Source organism: Phacochoerus africanus, chromosome 6 (genome assembly GCF_016906955.1).
Source record: "Phacochoerus africanus isolate WHEZ1 chromosome 6, ROS_Pafr_v1, whole genome shotgun sequence".
Lineage (NCBI taxonomy): Eukaryota > Metazoa > Chordata > Mammalia > Artiodactyla > Suidae > Phacochoerus > Phacochoerus africanus.
The window spans coordinates 68475443-68497957 of NC_062549.1; the positions used below are offsets into that span (position 1 = coordinate 68475443).

At 42.8% G+C, this 22515-nt stretch overlaps 1 protein-coding gene across 1 annotated transcript in view; it reads right to left on the bottom strand.

Moving 5' to 3' along the window:
• Positions 1-20541: 20541 nt before the first annotated feature.
• Positions 20542-22515, bottom strand: part of ADHFE1 (alcohol dehydrogenase iron containing 1) — a 33617-nt gene continuing 31643 nt past the window's right edge. The window contains exon 14 of the mRNA XM_047783828.1: positions 20542-21191. Coding sequence (XP_047639784.1) covers positions 21108-21191 — 84 coding nt within the window. The 3' untranslated portion in view covers positions 20542-21107. The remainder of the gene's footprint in view (positions 21192-22515) is intronic.

A 22515-nucleotide genomic window follows, 5' to 3' on the forward strand; every position in this document is an offset into this window, starting at 1 on the left:
GTTTCACTCATTGATTCTTTTTTCAACAAATATTTATTGAATACCTACTATGCATTAAGTACCGGGGATGATGAAGTGTAAACCTGTGGTGCTTATATGCTGCTGAGGGAGACAGATGAGAACCAGATGCTTTGGTCTGAAAGTTTGTGTCCTGCCAAAATTCATACATTGAAATCCTAATGCCCATTGTGATGGTATAAAGCAGGGGGGCCTTTAGGAGATTCTTAGGTCAAAGGCTGGAGCCCTCAGGAATGGGGTTAGTGTCCTTGTACAAGGGACCCTGCAGAGCTTCTTCGCCCCTTCCACCAAGGGAGCTCAGCGAGAAGGCACCAACTATGAAGAGAAAGGGGGCTTTCACCTGAATGTGACCTTGCTGGTGCCTTGATCTTGGCCTTCCCAGTCTCCAGAACTGTCAGGAGTGAACTTCTGTTCTTTAAAAGCTGCTCAGTTTGTGGTATAGAGCAGCCCCAGTGGACTAAGACACCACAATATATAAGTAAAATATGCAACGTGTTAGATAGTGATAAGTTTAAAAAAGGAGAAAAAATATAGTAAGGAAGAAAGGAAGGGTTTGGGTAGAGAGTTGACATTTATTATTATTATTATTATTATTATTTTTTAGTAGTTATTTCCCCAATACAATTTTTTTCTACTGTACAGCATGGTGACCCAGTTACACATACATGTACATATTCTATTTTCGTGTGTTATCATGCTCCATCATAAGTGACTAGACATAGTTCCCAGTGCAACACAGCAGGATCTCATTGCTAATCCATTCCAAAGGCAATAGTTTGTATCTGTTAACCTCAAGCTCCCCAACCACCCCAATTGCTCCCTCTCCCCCTTGGCAACCACAAGTCTATTCTCCAAGTCCATGATTTTCTTTTCTATGGAAAGGTTCATTTGTGTCTTATATTAGATTCCAGATATAAGTGAAATCATGTGGTATTTGTCTTTCTCTTTCTGACTTCACTCAGTATGAGAATCTCTAGTTCCATCCATCTTGCTGACATTTTAAATGGGGTGGCCAGGGAAGACCTCATCAAACAGGTGACCTTGAATAAAGCCTGAGGGACATGAGGAAGGTCAGCTACAAATAACTGGGGGAAGAACATGTCAGGTGAGGGAACAGCAAGTTCAGATGCCCTGAGGCAGGAGTTTGTCTGCTTATTTGCTGACTATTCTGGAGTCACTGGAATAGAGTGAATAAGAGGAGGATAAGGTCTAAAAGGTAGCAGGAGGCTACTTCATGAAGGGCTACAGGTGGGTACTATGTAATTTATAATCCAAACTAGGCTACTCTTGAAAGTGGAAGCAATTGCTAATAAAATTATGCTGGGGAGTTCCCATTATTGGTGCAGCAGAAATGAATCCGACTAGGAACCATGAGCATGCAGGTTCCTTCCCTGGGCTTGTTCAGTGGGTTAAGGATCCAGCATTGCCGTGAGCTGTGGTGTAGCTCGCAGACGCGGCTCGGATCCTGCATTGCTGTGGCCCTGGTGTAGGCCGGTGGCTACAGCTCCGATTAGACCCCTAGCCTGGGAACCTCCATATGCCCTGGGTGCGGCCCTAAAAAGATAAAAAGACAAAAAAAAATTATGCTGGGACCTTAGGTATTAATTGGGATTGTCTTAGGCACACTGGATCATAGCAAGGATTTAGCCTTTACTCTGAGTGGGATGGGGAAGTCATTGATGGTTTGAGCCGAGCTGCCCTGTGACCTGACTTGAGACCCTCATTCTGGTTACTCTGTTGAGAGGCACTGAGGGTGGCAAGGGCAGGAGCAGGGAGAAGAGGGAGGAGGCCATCGAAGTGCTACAGGTGACAGATGACGGAGGCTTGATAGAACGGGTAGTGAGGACTGGTCAAATTCTGGATATAATTTAAAATCAATAGGATCTCTGACCAGTAGGCTGTGGGTGTGAGAGAACGAGAGGAGTTAAGGATGGTACCAGGGGAAGAGTGAAAGAGGAAGCGATTTGCCCAGGGGATAGGGTTGGGGTGTTGTAGGTCAGGCTCCCAGGAAGCTGACGCAAGTGAGATTTGCATGCAGGAAGTTTGCCAGCCAGTGCTCACAGGATCAACACCTGGGGTGGAAGTGAAGGAAGTGAGATGGGACAGAGGAAGTTGCTGAGCTGCCATGTGGTCCCAAGAAGGAACCTCCAGAGTTATCCACATTGGGGTAAGGTGATTGGTCAGGCCTCGTAATGGACCTCTGACTTGACTGGCTCTGGCTGGAGACCACCTTGGGAAGGGGTGTGATCTCGGGTGAGGGGTCCTCCTCAGTGGAGGGCAGGCTTGGGGAGGGTGCGAGGGGCAACTCAGCTGTGAGCTGTCAGTCACCAGCACTCAGCAGCTGGAGAAGGAGTATTTTGGTCCTGGAGAATCAGGGTGGCGATTACAGCACACACTGTGGTTCGGGGCTGTTTTGGCCTTTTGAAGTTTGATATTCAAGGGGAGATGTTAAGTGACTCTTTCCCCTTTTCTGCTGACACCAAGAGCCTCTATACTCTCTCATTTCCTTACCCCCCCCCCCCAGCTCCTGCTGAACCACTGAAGCAGCACCATTCCATAGAATTAAAATGCCCGCCTTGTATCTAAATTGTTGTAGGGAGTTCCCTGGTGGCTCAGTTGGTTAGGGATCAGATGTTGCCAGTGCTGTGGCTCCGGTTGCTGCCATGATGTGGGTTCGATCCCTGGCCCTGGAACATCTTCATGCCATGGGTATAGCCAAAACAACAACAAAAATGTTGTAGTACTATAACCCGAGTCTAATCATGAGAAAAACATCAGACAAATCCCAACTGAAGGACATTCTACAAAATACCTGAGCATTACTCCTTAAAAGTGATAAGGTCGACATGGAAGTTCTTGTCGTGGCTCAGTGGTTAACAAATCCGACTAGGAACCATGAGGTTGTGTGTTCGATCCCTGGCCTTGTTCAGGGGATTAAAGATCCGGCGTTGCCTTGAGCTGTGGTGTAGGTCGTAGACACAGCTCAGTTCTGGCGTTGCTGTGGCTCTGGTGTAGACCAGTGGCTACAGCTCCAATTAGACCCCTAGCCTGGGAACCTCCATAAGCTGGGGGAGCAGCCCTAGAAAAGGCAAAAAAACAAACAACAAAAAAAGAGTCATCAAAAGCAAAGGAAGTCTGAGAAACTCAAAGCTAAGAGGATCTTAAGAGGATACGGTGACTAAATATAATGTGATGTCTTGGATGATCTCCTAGAACAGAACAACACTAGGTAAAAATTAAGGAAATCTTAATAAAGTATGGATGTTAGTCAATAACAGTGTATCAATAGTGCTTCATTAATTGTAGAAATTTATTAATATAAGATGTTAATAATAGAAACTGGGTATAGAGCATGTAAGAACCCTTTATACTATCTTCGCAATTTTTCTGTAAATCTAAGACTGTGCTAAACAATAAAGCTCATTTTAAGTTTAAAAAAAAAATGTTGTAGTAGTCACACTTAAAAAGTTCAAAGAAATAAGTGAAATTAACTTTTAATAATATATTTTATTTAACCTAATAGATCTAAAAATATATATTAATAGATAAATAATATAAAAATCATCATGAGATACTGGCTTTTTTAAATGCCAAGTCTTCAAAATCTGGTGTTTCTGGTTACAGTACAGCACATTTCAATTTGGACTAGTCACATTTCAAGGGTTCAGTGGCCACATGTGGCTAGTGGCCACCGTAACAGACAGTGCAGTTCTAGAGGTTCTCCAGCTGTTGGACCCCTCCACTGACTCTTGGACTTGACACTTGACATTCTCAGTTTCAGCATCACTTCTGCTGGAACATTCTCAAGGCAGGTCAGGCGCCTGAACTCCTGTGTAACACTACACTGAGTAGTGGTGTTTGTTTATCTGCCTGCCTGCCCCCCAAAGGCCCTGTGCCCTGTTCAGTCTGGTAGCCCCAGAGTCCAGCATAGGATAGGGCATAGAGTAGGTACTCAATGATTTTATCTTCAGAAAATTAGAGCAACATTCTCTTTGTCTATGATTCAGGGCTGAGGAGGCTGATAAGTGCATGGATTTTTCTCTTTATCCCCTTCAGGTCTTCCAACAATATCAGGATTATTAGAGACATCCCTACAGCTCCCTCAGAGGAATCCAGCTGAACTTGAGGCAGTGTGCCCTGGGTGGCATTAAGAGGATTTCATTAATAGAAATGAACCGAACAGGTCCTTTGCACAAGGCACTGTCACTTTCCTTTGGTAGTTTCCCTTCCCATTGTTCATTCATCTTCTGTTTCTTGGATAACTGCCCTCAAATTAAAGCACCTAAGACTGAACATCATGAAGATGCCACAAAACTCAGCAACAATTGGTAACTCACTGCAGTGGAAAATAAAGAGGGTAGGGGGCCTTGGGGATTCGCAAGTACAGTGGTCTCCCGGCCTTGGGGCTTGGGCTGTGGGAGGTGTGGCCTGGCCTTCTCCTGCTGGATGTGTTGCTTTCCTGTTTGAAGGCGAATTTGCCTTACCAGATACTCTAGCTGTTTTGCGAACATGATTTTTTTTTTCTTTTTCTTCAAGGAAAGGTAAAATTAGGAAAAAATCCTTATGCTAAATGATGGAAGCTTCCATTTTCCAGTTATCTTTTAAGGTTTTTTGTTTGTTTTTTAGGGCCCCACCCATGGCATATGAAGGTTCCCAGGCTATGGCTCCAATCGGAGCTATAGCTGCTGGCCTACACCACAGCCACAGCAACGCAGGATCTGAGCCTCATCTGCGACCTACACCAACTCAGGGCAATGCTGGATCCTTAACCCACTGAACAAGGCCAGGGATTGAACCTGCAACCTCATGGTAACTAGTCGGGTTCATTAACCACTGAGCCACTACGGGAACTTCTCCTTAAGTATTTTTTTAATGTTAACTTTTTAACTAATTTTCCTTAACTTTTAACTTTGGAATCATTTAACATTCAATGTTTTAAATAATTTTAAACAAATATAAAAGTGAAGAATATAGTATAATGAATCACTCAGCTTTACCAATGATCAACTCGTGGCCAGTCTTTTTTTTTCTACCTATATCTCCACCCACTCCCCCAATTCATTTTATTTTGAAACCCATTCCAGATAGCATATATTTCATTTGCAAATATTTGAGTGTGCACCTGAATTTTTTTTTTTAGGAAAATGATTTCTGGCTTTCCTCGCTACCCCTGGTTTCTGGGGTGAGGTCAGAATTGCAAATCAGGTCTTTAGGCTCAACGTTATGGTACATTCTTGGGTATTTAAACGGCTGTTGAGTTAATGACAAGAGCAACCAGAGTTGCTATTAGCTCTTGATTTATGAAGCCACATGTTCAGCCTGTGTGACGGATGTCATTAACATCAGGCGTGGCCGTCTCCCTCTGTCTCTGGCCTGCGCTCCCTGGGCCTGAACGCACTCAACAGATGGGGAATTTCATGGCCACAAATGGAATTGTTTATCCTCTCATTGTTCCCTTGTCAGCAATCAAACTAAATCCATTACCCACCAATAAAAAGATCAGCTGGCTGCCAGTTCAGCTGTGGAAGGAGCCGAAGCTGTGCTGAGGAGATTTAGAGTGTTAGAGGGGGATAAAAAAGTAATAAGAAGCCACATAAAAATTAAGACCCAAGAGAAGAGTTTGAGTCTCTCATTCTAAAGCCGAGGGTTTAAAGGGATTTAAAAGAGAAGCCTAGTAACTCAATCTTTTCTTCAACACAAAATATACTCCAGAGACACTTGATTATAAATATTGTATAGCTTTTATTGTCTGTTGATGGCTTTATTATTTCATTTAAAAAAATCAAGAGCACTCAGATTGGGCTTTGAAGAAGAAAGCAATGTCAGATTCATAATGGAAAAGCTGCTAAGATGTTAATAGCGTTACTACTGGTAGGAAGATTTTCTTTTATGTGGCTAAATAGTTGTCTGTTCTTTATAAAGTTGTCTCTCATTGGCTCAGCTGGGAGGGAATTCTCTGTGCATTGACCTCTAAGGGGAGGTTCTTAAGTTCTGTGGACCCCCCAAGCTGCCCTCCCAACATTCTCAATGGACCAGGACTTTAATAAGTGGATCCCAGAACACTTTGTGCTTTATGTCAGGTTATTTTTATATCAGGATATATTAGGCAAAGATGTCAGTTCCAGCACTCATTGGTTATAGGTAAGGATCTGGGGCTTATGGGAGCTTCGCATTAATTCACTTGAAAAGTTAGAGAATTTGGGCAGATGAGCATTTCATTCTCTCCTTTTCATTCTATTGTGCAAATACTGATTGGAAACTTACTGCAGTACCTGCATACTATTATGCTGGGCACTAAGGATCTAGAGATGATTAGGACATGGTGTTACCCTCTGTTACCAGATTAGATGGGGAGATGATTGTGCACAGACTACGATGATTTTGCAGCATAGTAGAGGCACACAGAGGCTGTTATGGGACTTCAGAGGAGACTTCAGATGAAGGTTCTTTGCTGCCAGAGTAAGAAGTGTGTGTCTACAGTGAAGGGTCCATGTTGGGACAGGAGCCTGGGCAGGGAGGCAGCGGCAAGGTCAAGATAGTCCTGCCTGTCTGCTAGGGGGTGTGTGCTTCCTCTTAAAGGCCAGGGGAAGACACTGAAAATTTTTAATTAAGGGAAAGCAATGGTCAGACAATTCGTATTTTGTCAAAACCCTCCTGGGGGCAAGATGGAGAACAGAGTGCAGAGGGTTAAGGAGTGGAGGCAGGAAAACCATCAAGAAGGTGACTATAGTGATCCAGGTGAGAGACGGTGGGCTCGAACCAATGAGTGTGTGTGTGTATGTGTGTGTGTGTGTGTCTGTGTTTGGAGTGAAGGGGAAGCTGTAATAACTCATAAGTTTGTTGAAATGACAACACTGTAAAATACATAAAGTGTTTAGACTAGGTCTTGTTGCCCAATCTATTCTCAATGTTAACTAGTATTTCTCTTTTTTCCTCTTTGGGAATGAATAATTCCCAATGATCATGGCCTATCTTGGAGGAAAAACAGGAATAAGAGTGGAAGAAGAGGGATAATTAGGGGCTGCAAGGGGAGAGAGAACAAGGTAGGGAGGGGAGAGCATCCCCCACAATGTCTCCTGGAGTCACTGTCCTGCAGGAACCCTCATCTCTGTGGTGAGATTCTGAAGGAGGAGCAGTGAGCTTGGTGTTGGTGGTCTTGTGAGATGGCGGGAGTTTGGGGGACACTGAGGTCAAAGTTACGTGACGGCAGAGCCTGCCTTGGGCAGCAGTTGTGGCTGAGCCTGACTATTCCGTGGAGGTGTGTGTGAAGAATTTGCTCTTCTTTCTGGATGACCAGCTCCTGCCACTTTTGGGTTCTGATATTCCATGATGTTTCAGTCTCTTTCTTACGGTTGATAGTTTTCAGTGATTGGTACCTAGCATAATTTTGCAAACTGACCAGGCTGGCTAGAGGCAGGTAGAAATTTAGGTTTAAGGAATTCTTTCTACTGCTAGAGGTAAAAAGTACTTTCTGCTAGAAATAACTACCTTCTGTATCAAATATGACCACTGTTAGATCTGTCAAGAAACAAGAATGATGGCTTTCTTCCTTCCTTCCTTTCCCCCTCCCTCCCATCCTTCCTTCCTTCCCTCCCTCCCTTTCTCCTTTTCTTTCTTCCTTTTGTCCATTCAGTCAACAAATATTATTAAGCTCCTCTAACATTGTCAAGATATCTCACAACTGAGGCTATGGCTTCTTCAGGAGCCAAGCTTCAAATATGCTGATCTGTTTCCCCTGCCCTACTGTGAGTTCCTTTAGGGGAGGATTGTCTCGCATCCAGCTTCGTATCCCCCAAACCTGCAACAGGAGTTGGCCCCGGTGGTTTTCAAAAGCAAAATCTGTGTCTGCAACCAAATCACTTGCTGCTAGTTCCTGACAGTGTGACCTTGGTCAGTTATACAGCCTCTCTAAGTCTTGGTATTATCATCTGTAAGCTGGAGATGATGGTAGTATCTGCCTCGTCAGGCTTTTCTGAGCATTAAATGGCATAATGCATGTAAAGCACTTATAGTGCCTGGCACATTATCAATATTAGGTTTACGGTAAATGTTAGTCTGACTCTAATTTGCATGTAAATTGGGCAAGTTAATTTACCTCTTGGAGTCTATTTTTAAAAAGTTTATCTGATAAATGGAAATTATAGTAACTGCATGGGTGCTTTAACAGAAATATAATGGAAATTGAAAAGACTGATTTGTCCTTTGATATAAAAATCATCTAACTCCAGTAAATTATCTAAGTATAAATATCAGGGAGTAAGAAAACTTCTATGTTATTATAATGTTTTAAAAAGATGACATAGATTCTTTAACTTGACAAAGAGCATCTACAAAAATGTTACAGCTAACATCACAGTTAATATGGAGGACTGAATGCTTTCTCTGTAAGATCAGGAACAAGGCAAAGATGTCTGTTCTCACCACTCTTATTTAACATAGAATTTCTAGTTAACATAGAATTTCTAGCAATGCAGTAAAGCAAGAAAGTGAAATAAAAGCTACACTTGTTGGAAATGAAGAAATAAAACTGTCCCTCTTTATAGATGACACAATTGTCTACATAGAAAAATCCCAAGGAATCTGCAAAAAAACTTGGACATTTAATAAGTGAGTTCAGCAAGATCACAGGATATGATAAACATGCCCAAATCAATCACATCTCTGTGTACTCCAGTGAACATGTGGAAACAGAAATTAAAAACGCCAATACAATTGGCGTTCCCGTGTGGCGCAGTGGGTTAAGGATCTAGTGTTGCCATAGCTGTGGCACAGGTTGCAACTGCATCATGAGTTTGATCCATGTCCCGGGAACTTCCACATGCCTAAGATGTGGCCAAAACCAAAACTAAACCAAAAAACCCCCAATACCATTTACAATTGCTTCAAAGAAAATGAAATACTTAGGTATAAATGTAACAAAACATGTTCAGGAACTGTGTCCTGAGAATTACAGATGTTGATGAAAGAAATCAAAGATTTAAATAAATAGAGAGACCTGTGTTTGTGGAGTGGAAATTCAACATACTAATGATGTCAATTCTCCCCCAATTATCAATGGGTTTAATGCAATTCCTGTCAAATCCCAGAAAGATATTTTTGTTGACTGTAGACAAGTTTATTATAAAATTTCTATTAAAATGTGCAGGACCTAGAAGAGCTACAACAAATTTGGAAAAGAAGAATGAAGCAGGAATCATTTTATCCACTACAACAAATTTGGAAAAGAAAAATAAAATAGGAATCATTTTATCCGATGTTAAGTCCTGTTCTATAGCTTCAGTAATTGAAACAGTGTGGTACTGACGAGATACACAGAGCAATAGAACAGGATAGAGAAACCAGAAGTAGACCCACACAAACATGCCCAACTTATTTTTTACTAAGGTAAAAAAATTCAAAGAGAAAAGATTGCATTTTCAATAACTGGTGCTGGAGCCAGTGAACAGGCATAGGAGGAAAAAAACCCCTCAACTTAAGTATTATATTTTATGCAAAAATTAACTCAATGGATTACAGATTTAAATGCAAAACTAACACTTTTAGGGAGAAACTTAGGATAAAATCTCAAAGGTCTGTGCCTAATCAGAGTTCTTATGTTTTACGCAAAAAACATGAGTGTAAAAGCAAAGAGTGATAAGTTGGACCATCTTAAATTAAAACCTTTTTCTCTGTGAAAAACCCTTAAGAAAATGAAAAGACAAGCAACTGGCTCGGAGAACATATTTGCAAACCACATATCTGACAAAGGACTTATATTTATAATATATAAAGAATTTTCAAAACTCAACAGTAAGAAAAAAATCTAATTAGAAAACAGACAAAAGATTTGAACAGACATTTCACCAAAGAGGATATACAGATGGCAAATCAGTGCGTGAAAAGATGTTCAACATCACTAGCCATTAGAGAAATGCAAATTAAAATCACAATGAAAGCTCAACACCAGAATGGCTAAAATAAAAAATAGTGATAAGACCAAATGATGTTGAGGATGTAGAGAAACTTACACGTTTCTGGTGGGCATGTAAAATGGTGCAGCACCCTTGAAACAGTGTGTCAGTTTTTCACATAATTAACCAAGTCGTATGCTACATGGCACTCTTCAATATTTATTCCAGAGAAATGAAAACTTTTGTTCATGCAGAAACCTGTACATAATTGTTCATAGCCCTTGATTCACAGTAGCCCCTTGAACGGTCAAACAAATTGTGGAATCAACCAAAATGTCCTTCTAGTGGTTAAACAAACTGTGGTCCGTCCGCAACATGGAATACTGTTCAGTAATAAAAAGAAAGGAACTACTGGTACCCAGCACAACCTGGATGAATCTTTAGAGAGTAATGCTGAGTGGGGAAAAGAAACCAAATATCTGAAATGTTTCTAGCTTGAGTTGTACAAAATTATAGATGTGGGGAATAGATTGGCAGTTGTCAGGGCCTGAGGAGGGAGGAAGGGAGGTGGTTATGTCTCTAAAAGTGTACCCAGGGCATCCTTGTGATGGCGATGCTCTGTATCTAGGCTGTGATGGGGATCACATAATCTGCATATGTGGTAACGTTTCGTAGAACTCAGTGCACACACACAAGTGCATGTAAAGATGGTGAAATCTGAGTAAGGTGGATGGATTGTCAGTTTCCTGGTTGTGCTGTTACATTATACTTGTGCAAGACTACGTTAGTATTGGGGAAAATTAGGTGAAAAGCATATGGGATCTTTATGTGTTGCTTCTTTCAACTGCATGTGAATCTACAGTTATTTCAAAATGAAAATTTAAAGGGGAGTTCCCGTCGTGGCGCAGTGGTTAACGAATCTGACTAGGAACCATGAGGTTGCGGGTTCGGTCCCTGCCCTTGCTCAGTGGGTTAACGATCTGGCGTTGCCGTGAGCTGTGGTGTAGGTTGCAGACGCGGCTCGGATCCTGCGTTGCTGTGGCTCTGGCGTAGGCCGGTGGCTACAGCTCTGATTCAACCCCTAGCCTGGGAACCTCCATGTGCCACAGGAGCGGCCCAAGAAATAGCAACAACAACAACAACAATAACAACAACAACAAAAAAGACAAAAAAAAATTTAAAGGAAGATTCAGAGAAAGGTGAAAGAAATAGCTTATTTATAATGATCTTTTTCTTTATTCTATAATTGCTATTAGTCACTACTTAACTTCTTGTCTGGGTAATTAATCTCCAACACAGATCTGTCTCTGGCACCCTAGCTCATCCCTAAGGATTTTTTATTTTCTGTCTATTTTTTTAGGGCCTCACTCGTGGTATATGGAGGTTCCCAGGCTAGGGGTTGAATTGGAGCTGCAGCCTCTTACCTATGCCACAGCCACAGCAATGCCAGATCTGAGCCGCGTCTGCAACCTACACCCCAGCTCAAGGCGGTGCCAGATCCTTAACCCACTGGGAGAGGCCAGGGATCTAACCTGCGTCCTCATGGTTACTAGTCAGATTTGTTTCCACTGAGCCACAATGGGAACTCCTGTAATGGTTTTTTAAAGCACCTTCTGGGTATGTTCTAAGTTCCATCAGGCACCAGGCTTGGCCTGTGTTGAATTCTCCAGCCCTAGCCTACCACCTCACGACTTATACGTAGCTCTCCAGCAATCCCCAACTGTTGAAAACTGTCTGCCTGCCCCGTGCTTCTACTCTGTGCAGTAGTCCATGCTGACTGTACTTCCCGGAGCATCTGCCCAATGTCCTACCTCCCACTTAACTGCTTTCCTTCAAAGTTCTGCCCAGGAGTCATCTCCTTCATGAAACCGTCCCTGACGTGGTTTTTATTACTATGCTGCTGCATTGTCTTAAAATGATAACTTAACACTCCTTAACTTGGACCTGGTTCTTGATTTGGTGTTGTCATCTGGCAAAACCATCTGCATGGCGAAAGTCTTGACATGCAGAAATAATTTTAAAACAATCTGTATCATTCTTACCATCTCTTAAGAAGCTCCCGAGGGAGTTCTAGTTGTAACACAGAGCTAACTTTAAAAACCAAACCAAACCCCCCCTTCCCTGTGTATCTTTCAGTCCCCTGCTTATTATCAGCTGCCCCTAATGTCTGCTTCTCTCCTCACCTCCCTCAAGACTCTTTAAAAAGCTTGGGACCTCAAGGCTTTTCTTTCTTGCCTTTCCATTTACAGCTTTCTTTCCTGCCAGTGGCTCTTAGCCCTTTCTCAGGTAAATCCTTCAAGGCTGCCCCTCCTTTGCCAGCAAACCCTATTTGATAGGGTTACCAAAACACCATAGACTGGGGGGCTTAAGCAACAGGAATTTATTTTCTCACATCTCTGGAGGTTGGAAGTCCAAGATCAAAGCGTTGGCAGGTTTGGTTTCTCCTGAGGCCTCTCTCTTTGGCCTGCAGATGGCACCTTCTCGCTCTGTTTTCACAGGGTCTTTCCTCTGTGTGTGCATCCCTGGTGTTTCTTTTGTGTCCACATTTCCTCTTCTTATAAGGACACCAGTCAGGTTGGATCAGGGCCTACCCATTTGACCTCATTTAACCTTATACCTCTTTATATGCCCCAGGTCCACATACAGTCACATGTGAGCTACTGGGCTTGGGGCTTCAACACTCGATTCGGGGGACACACAGTTCAGTCTGTCATGCTGGGTATCCTGGCTCCACCTAAAGAAGGCTGGGGGCCCCAGCTAGCAAAGCCACAATTCCACGTGTGGGCCATGATGGGGAGAGCTCACTCCTGGTGTTTCTGCTCACATGTAAACTTTCTGTGTTTGGGCCCCTCGAGGGGGAGGCTGGCTGTCTCCCATCACAGTGTGGGGGTGTCACAGGCGTTCAGGAAAGTTGGAGAGCTGCTCCATCTCTCCCCTCCACAAGCAGGGAGTGTCCTTTCCTTTGCACTCAGTTGCAACTTTTAGGTCCATACTCCTAAATCTATAGACTTTGGTTTGGTAGCATAACAGGGGACCAGCCCTCCCGAAAAAGCATCCAGAACCCTTGCTCATGGGCGTGGCATATATAGTTCAAGCTCAAGATCAGGAGGAAGAGCTAGAGCAGAGAAGCCTGGGGGTTCTCTGATTGAGCTGTGGGACACCTGGGTTGTCTTTTTCTAACTGGATATGAGCAGCTTTCTTTCTCTTTGTCCCTTGAAACACAGCATGTTTTAGTCTAATTCAGGTCCAGTGATTCCTTGCCAGTAAGTACATGCTCAGCTAGATAATGTATTTACTCCTTCTCGATGCACTCTCAGTAAAATGGAAACTTTCCCAACATAGCTGGAACCTAGTGAGGAGAATTTTTGTTTTCTTTTTTAAATGGAGATAAGATTGAGTGGTCTTCCCAGGCTGTTAACCTCATAGCTGGGAGTTGTATATTCTTTATAGCAATTATACTGAAATGAAACTTGGTGCTCTGGTACTTAGTGTATTTTTTAATACACATTATAGTTGCAGCCAATACAGTGGCTTTCCTCGGTGCCACTGTCACTAGTGAATGTCTCCTTTTGCTTGGGCTTTGATGGGCAGAACCTCCCCATGTGTGAGAAAACCCTCAGCCTGAAAAGAAAGTGGGGATGGGGGAGGCAGGGGCTGCACGGTGGGGCTGTCACGATGGGGGAGAGGCAGGACAGTGCGGGGGAGCTGGGGGCTCCTGGTCTGGAGCTGAGGTCTGTCCTGTGTCCTGTGGTCCGTATCCTGGTGCTGTCCTGACCCTCATGGACTCTGGCTCCACACTGGGTAGAACTATGTCCAGCTGAAATCCCCTGAATTTGAAAAATGAGAAAATCGCAACCCACTGGTTCATTGGTTCTGTGAACTGAAGTTTGGCACTGCCATCAGCCTCTACATGGAGTAAAGCATGAGCCCCTGCAGCTGCCCACCCGCAGCCCTGCCTGCGTGGAGTTGGGGTGGAGACCAGGAGGGGGAGGCACTCTGTGCTCTGGGAAAACTTGAAGAATGGGCCTTCAGATAGTTATTTTTAGGGGAAGATTTTATGAGCCCCATTCTTGCATTGCCTCATATCTAGAAAAAAACACTAAAATCCATCCATGATGACTGATGTCTGTAACTAGTAGTCACCTTCACGGGACCAGCAGCAAACCTCTTGTAAACCGTGGGCCTGGCTGCAGGCCCCTCCCCCTTCCCCTGTAGGACTTAGATCTTGATGGTCCCCTTTTCCTCTTTGGGGCTCTGATGTACTGGTAGCTCTGCAATACTGCCTCCTGGGCTGTAGTTAGTGGGCAAAACAAAAGATGTCAAGGTCATCTGTGAGAACAGCCACTCCCAAGAGTGGGCCGTGAGCCCCGAGGGAACTCAGGGTAAGGAAGACTGGCCCACAGCTGAGGTGCCTATCAAAGAAATGGTGCCAGTAAGCCCAGACCTTTATGTCTTCCCATAGAAACGGGTCTTCGGTAAATCCGGATATCTGTAAATCTTTGGTTCCTACTACCTTCCCTTTGTTGCAAAAACTCCTATCCTAGCTTCCCTGCCGGCCTCCTTGGAGCAAGCGATTTCTCAGGGCTACCTGAGATGCTGTCTCCTGGGCTTAAGTCCTGATTTCACCCCAAATAAAACTTAACTCTCAATTTTCAGATTGTATTTTTTTAGTTGATGGTTCTTAAGGCTGGAGTAGTAGCATCACCTGGGAATTAGATTGAAATGCAAATTCTCGCTCCCCAGACAGACCTACTGAATCAGAAACTCTGGGGACTGGGCCCAGCAACCCATGTTTTTACCAGGCCTTCCAGAATTTTTTGTGTGCTAAAGGTTGAGATCACTGCTCTGCTTCTGTCTCCACCAGTGCTGAGGGGCCGCTAGACAGGGTCCAAGTGCAGTTTAATTTTCCTAAATGGAACTTACCTGACAGTAGACCCCTGGGTTCCAGCCCAGGTTGACAGAATCTGAATTTCTAGGGATGAGGGAGAAGCCTGGTGATTCTGTCCTTAACTAGCATCCTCTGTATTTTTTGTCCTGAGAGTTTATCGGATGCAGGCTAAGTGTCTGAGAAAGGGAAGAGAGCTCGTAGTGCTGAGCAAAGACTGTATGCCAGGCAGGCACTGCACCAGGCATTTACCCCAGGATTTCCTGCAGATGCTTATAGCAACCCTATAAGGTGAATTTGTGCTCAGAGAATCTAAGGGAATCACCCACGTTACTCAGTCTGGGGCAAGGCTGGCTTCACCCTGAGCGACTTTGTTACCACTAACACCATCTGTGTGGCCCTGAGCTCCACCAGCTCGACTCCCCTTTGTCATGTTGAAAGCTTTTAGAAGCTTCTTTTTTCTCTTCCCCTTCTTCCCCTTTTAATGAAATACAGTCCTCTCCCCCAACAAACATGAACAGCGTCTCTACCGCATTCATTCGAAGTTCTGTGTTGTACCCAAGTGTCTGCAGTGTTGAAATGTGATTCAAGGAAGTCTCTGATAACAGAAGGCATTTGACAGGCAGTGAACTTGGTGGCCGGGAATATAGGATCAGGAAAACCTTGGGATTGAGAACTGGCTGTGCCACTTACTAACTGTGTGAAATTGGGCTGCTTGCTTGTTTTTTTTAAACCTAAGTCTTAATTTTCTCACTTGTCCAAAACTGATAATAACAGTGCCTCTCATAGTAGGCAATTCCTTGATAAAGAGCCTGGCACAGGCTGAGGGCTCAGTAATTTACTCAATGAACTCTTATTATTGTCTTTAGTTTATTGCTGTTGCCAGCTATGGAAGATGCCCTAGCAAATAAACCACTGTGTTTCATAAGAATTGATATTTTTATTTATAAAGTGTCCGTAGTTTGGTTAGGAAATACAATTAGGAGTTCCAGGGTGGCTCAGCGGAGACGAATCTGACTAGCATTCATGAATACACAGGTTTGATCCCTGGTCTCACTCAGTGGGTTAAGGATCCGACATTGCCATGAGCTGTGGTGTAGGTCGCAGGTGTAGCTCGGATCTGGCGTGGCTGTGGCTGTGGTGTAGGCCAGTGGCTACAGCTCTGATTTGACCCCTAGCCTGAGAACCTCCATATGTCACAGGTATGGCCCTAAAATGACAAAAAAAAAAAAAAAAGAAAAGAAATACAATCAAATGTCATGTTTTTGTACTCATTCCCCAGTCGATCCCTGCCTGCAGAACACAGTTCTCCTGCCCCCAAGTCCTTCCTCAAGGTACTGAGCTGTGTGCTGAGTGTATAATGGGTAAATGAGATGTAAAAAATGAAAGAAAATTAGCCTGTCCTTACTCAGATGGTACTTAGCCTGTTGGTACCCCTTTGACATCTCTTCATTTATGTACACTTTGCTTTACATCCTGTTCTCTCTGCCTGTTTGGGATGAAGCTCACACTGGTCCCCAGTAAGGTTGCCAAGACCATCATGGGACCAGCATGCATACCTGCAGGTCTCGGGGAGGTTTCTGGTCAGAGGGGCAACTTAGATCCATAGAAGGGATATTGGTGGGTGATTCCTTGGTGGTGTTTATCTCCTAATTTTTTCATGCAGCACCCCAGCTGATTCTAAAATACCATTATAGAAAAGGACATTTATATGTTGCTGTCTTTTTTTTTTTGCCAGTAAAACTGAGGACTGTGAAAGTAGTAACAAAGGCCCATAGGCTTAGATGTAAGTGATGCAAAAAAGTAGACTTGGTGATTTACCATTTCACTTAAAAGGCAAACATATAACATTAAAGTAAGTTTCACAATTTTGAGAATTTTAATCTGTTCAAATTCTTAAAACTAAGATATATCAACTTAAAAGAAAAACCACAGTTGACTTTTGCAAGTCTGTACAAATAGTCTAGTCTAATTCACCCATGTGAACTTTCATTTCGTCTTCTTGTTCTGTGCTAGTATTTATTTTGAAGAGAACCAAGATTGGAGAAAAGTGGAATCAACATTTAAAACAATAGTGAGGTATTTATAATCTGATAATATGAGTCAAGAGGCATAAAAATGTCCATATTTTAATGTAAAAATTCCATCTGGGAATTAATTAACCCAAGAAATTAATTTAGAATATGAGAAAAGCCACATGCACATTATTCATTTATTCATTGCTATGGTATTGGTAGGAGTAAAAATTTGGAAGCAATCTTGGTGCCCTATAATAAGAATAAATTATTAAATTCCTAAAAATGTAAAAATAATGGTTCTGAAGATTATGTGGCAACATAGAAAATATTTAAAATGTCATTTCTTAAGGGAAAAAAGCTGGAGATTACACCACCGAAATGAAAAAGATGGAAAGGAAATATAGCAAATGATAACAGCTGTGTTTGGGTAATAGCATGATGGTATTTGTTTCTTTCCTTTTTGCTCATGATTATTTTAATCAGTTTCCAATTTTATAAGTTAGCAAACCAATTAAAAGCACTCAAGCCGATTTTAAAGCCAGAAAGAATGAAATGGAGCTACTTTAAAGTTAGCTGTCCTGCCCATAGTTTCATGAAGGATTTCACATGGGACAAAATTGCAAACGTATTGCAATTTGGGGTGTGTGTGTGCATTTGTTCTGAGAGCTGTTGGGGTGGTTGGGAAGACAGTGGAATAATAGCATGAGAAACTAGACCCTCCCACCCCCAGCTGCCAGTATGTCAACCCAGGGCTTCAAGAACCAGTTTCTGCCCATTCAAAGTGTTGCTTGTCCCTGGAGACTGCCTTCTGCAGGCCATTGTAATGGTGATGGCAGGATGCAGCCTGGCCTCCTCAGTAGCTCCCAGAGGATCAGACATTTGATGGTGGAGCCCAGGCAGCTGCCTCGGCTTGGGGTTACTAGTCATCAGAGACACGCCTGCCTGTGCGGTGCTGACCCGGAGGTGAACAGTCCCCCTTCTCATACCCACTCCCCGGAGGCAACAGTCCCTCACTGGGGTACAGTTTCTAATCCAAACAACCATTAATCTTTCTCAGGGTTAAAAGGCCAGAAAAGCAATTTTTGCTCTCTATTTTGATACCGTACTTGTCTCTATGTTATAAGAGCAGACTTCCCCCATCAACCACTGGAAAACACCCCACAGCTCTGTCCCCAGCTACGCAAACAATGCCAAGCCCAGCACCGCCCTGCCTGTGTCTGGGGAAGGGACAGGAGTGCAGCACACAGCTGTTTATTGTGGCACTTGACACAAATCAGAGAAACACGATGAAAGTAACATTATACAAGCTTTTGAATACAATTTTTAAAATTTTCATTTCCTTAGCAAGTAACTTAGTCCATATAAATGGAGCTGTTGACCCCTGAGAACTTTCTGATCTTTTAAGGAAATTGGTAGTTAAATAGGATTTGACCTAGAAAAATGCACTTAATTGCTGTATCAGAAACATGAAAGTGGTTTACAGGAATGGCCATCATCTCCTATCTCATACTTGCTTAATAGCTAGTAAGTCAAGAACACATCTTTTCCATATTCTCAAATTATAAGGACCAGAATGACGGGTATTAGAATGAAAAACACGAAGCCATCCTAAATCTGTTTCTTCATGCCTGACCTTTAAATCCTTCCTCTACAGAGTCATTATCAGTATGAACACCACACACCCTCCTGGTGAGTCACACTCAGACAGCTGGTTGCTGGGAGAAATGGCATCGAACATTTCAGAGCAACAGAGAGTGCATTTTCATATTTCAAATTATTGTACATTAAACTTCCCAAACTCAAAGTCTCACATTAAGGACAAGGTAGTACGTGAAATCGAGTCATCGTATTTTCAGGCTTGAGGAGGACTTGGTTGAATAAAGTAAGCTTCAGACCAAGGGGCTGGAGTGGAACCCAGGGCCCTAGACCCTTTACGGGGTCTTACGCTGTTCTAATGAGGCCACATCACCTTGCAAAATATATTACAAGTGGTCTAGAATTTACCCGAACTTTCTTTGGGGACGGGGGGCAAGGAGGGTACACATGTATTTTTGCTGTTTTGAGACATTCATTAACAGCTTTAAGTTTCCTGAAGGATCTTGGATTGGCAGAGAGCGTAGCTGTTCCCTGTCTTATTCACAAAGCTTCCGCTCTCAGAATCGACGATTCTCCTAAAAAGCTGGAGGGAATCTTAGCTAAATGTAGTCAAGGCAGAGCCGAAATTCTGTCAGGACTGTCTTGTGCTTTCCTTTTGCTTGTGTGGTGTAAAGAATTTGAATGTTCTGTGGGAACTAAAAACTGTACCTTAACAATACCATTTCTCTTGTCTTTTTTTTTTAGCGATATCATTTCTAAGTAAAAATGTATATACATATATATAGTCATAATATGTATATATATGCATGAAAGTGGGAGAACATTTACTTTAAAATTTTTTAAACAGCGGCTATTTTTTGGATGGCTCGATATGAACAAATATTTCTTGTGTTTCTCTTTGTATTACCAGTTTTTAATTCAGGTACTGAACATATTTTATGTCTGTCATTAGATGAAACTCTCTATAAACAGTATTTAAATGCTGTTTTTAAAATTCCAAGGAAATAAAGATGTTTATAGAGAGAAAGTGTGCCTGGGCAGGTTGTTATTATATACTTCACTTACTTGATTAAAACTATAGCCCAGTTTAAAATATGAATAAATCTGTGAGTACCCCGAGATCTAGACTGCCAAGGCTCCAGCAGGCCAACCTCAGTGCTCTCCCCATTGTGAGGAAAAACGAACCTGGACGTTTATGCAGGCTGGGAATAACAGGAGGCAGATGATCCGGCTACTTAGATTTGACTTGCATCCTAAAGTCTGTAAACTGCGCAATGGCTTGCTTTTGAATTAATTTATGCTGAGCACCAGAGCCATTTTCCAAAGAAGGAATTATCAGGTAGGATGGTTGTGTTTTTCTCACAAGAACAACTGATCCGTCTCTGACATCGTCAGTCACATGTCATCATCAAACATCAGAGGATCCATCTCTGACATATTACCCCTTTGGATTTGTTTTTACCTTTGCAATATTAGTTACTAGCATTTTAATAAAATAAGATGAATCTGACCTAAATTAGCAAAGTGATATTTTTCTTTCTTTTCCCCTTTTAAAATTAGAAAAAGTGGAGTTCCCACTGTGGCACAGTGGGATCTGTGTGTCTCTGCAACACCAGGATGAGGGTTCGATCCCTGGTCCAGCATAGTGGGTTAAAGGATCCGGCATTGCCACAGCTGCAGCATTAGGTCACAAACTGCAGCTCGGATCTAATCCCTGGCCCTTTTTGGCGAGGCGGCCGAAAAGGAAAAAAAAAAAAAAAAAGAAAATATGTGCTTATTGTAACAAATCCAAATAATACAGATGTTTGTACAATAAAAACTGAGAGTATAAGCTATAAAGTGAACATTTTCTCTTCTCTTTCCTCCAGATTCCATTTCTTCAGCAATAACTTTTAATATTTTGATGTGTACCTTTTTTTGTATATAGAAATATATTTATATATAATTTAAAAAGTGAAAATCAGACCACACTAATATGTAACTGCCCTGCAACTTAACTATTTTCCAGTGTAGCAGTTTATCATGGACATATTTCTAGTAGATTTATTCTCATTTGTTATTAGTAACACAATGCCATTCCATTCTTTAATATCCTATGATTTCTTTATCTGTATACAATTCATGAATACTTAAGTTCATTCACATTTTTTATTATTAGAAAATGTGCTGCCAGAAACGCCCTTGCCATATTTCTTTACACACTTGTGCTAGTATTTCTATAGGAAACATTTCTAGACGTGGGACTGATTACTGAGCATAGGATGTATGCATTAACAGTTTGGGTGGATACAGAGTTTTTGTCTTTTTGATACATGAAGCAGGGGCAGTCTGCAGGGCTGGGGCAGAAAATTGGATCCCTGGAGCCTGACCGAGGGTCCAGCATAGTGGGTACTTGTCCCCCCTGTTCTATAGAAGCAGAGGGACTGGGAGCATCAGAGAATCTTCTGCAGTGTAAATTTATATTCTTTTTTTTGTAATTAAAAATTTTTTATTAAAGTGTAGTTGATTACAATGTTGTGCCAATTTCTGCTGCATAGCCAAGTGACTCAGTCATATATATCATTCTTTGCAGGATAAATTTATATCACATGCAAGCTGGTAACAGGGAAGTTCTGTGTGGAGGTGCAAAGACAAAGCTCTTGCTAGATCAACTTCTGTTTTCAGAACAGAATTGGCCAAAGGTAATTCTTTCAGTGAAAATTAATACAGTTTCATTGACGCTTCAAACAGGGCAGACAGATCCTCTTCTGACTGAGGGCGTGGTGCAAGCTTGGTGACCCTTTCCTGAAAGTGTAGACAAAAAGAGTTACCTAGGGCTCTGCAAAGACGGTCTGTAAAAGCCCTCCATCCTGGAGTTCCCATCGTGGATCAGTGGTTAACGAATCCGACTAGGAACCATGAGGTTTCGGGTTTGATCCCTGGCCTTGCTCAGTGGGGTAATAATCCAGTGTTGCCGTGAGCTGTGGTGTAGGTCGCAGACGCGGCTGGGATCCTGCGTTGCTGTGGCTCTGGCGTAGGCCGGGGCTACGGCTCCGATTTGACCCCTAGCCTGGGAACCTCCATATGCCGCGGAAACGGTCCAAAGAAATAGCAAAAAGACAAAAAAAAAAAAAAAAAAAAAGCCCTCCATCCTGAGAAAGAAACTTGATAATAGTCCTGTCTTTAAAAATCACATTTCTTGTTTGCTTCATCCTAGCTCAGAAGTTTATCAAGTGACGCCTATTTCCTGTGAAATTTTCAAAAGCAATTAATTATCCTTGCCTTAGGTCTTGAGAATAGCCTTTTGCCCACATGTACAGAACTCCGTGAACCTTGGGAAAAACAGCTCCTATAATGACCAAACCATGATGGTCAGCTGCCTCTGCCAGTTTCCCCCTGTGTAGAGGGCACTGACCCAGGCACCTGTGCTGCCAAGGACAGCAGAACTGGTGCATCCTTGACTTCACGGACCATATGTCTTGCAACTTGGACTTCAGGTACATTCAGAAGGACTTCATGGGGACATTAACTTTCAGGCAACAAGTGCCTCTTTAAAAAAAAAATTAAGGTTTTATCTCTACCTTCCCACATGAATTTAGTGACTTCCTTAATTTCCCCAGTGATTACTAAGTTGAATCAGCAAAAACACCAAGACATTGTACTGCTCTTGACACTCCTGCCAGTGGCCCCTTAGCCCCCACATTTCCAGGCCTAAATGAAATCAAGAAACATGCCAGCGTTTTGGTTCCATGTTTGTGGGTCTCTCGGCCCTTTCTGGCCAGTCTCCCTGTGATGAGCATTGGGTAAGAGCACACTTGGTAGAAGAGGGAAGTTCCCCAAGGCAGAGCTGTGCCCAACGTCCACCAGAGGGCTTGACACCTGGCAGACAGGTGCCCCACAGTTATTGGTTGGATTCATAAGGCAATGGGAGGGAGACGTGTTGGCATCTCCAGATTCACATGTACAAGACAGGACTCTGACTCCCCCTGCCTCCCATTTCCCTCCTCTCAGGAATGACACCCAGTCACTCGGGCAAAAACCCAGGAGTCATCCTGGATTCCTCTTTCCACCTCCCTACAAGGTTAATCTATTGGCAGGTCTGATAGATTACCCCCAAATCCTACCACTT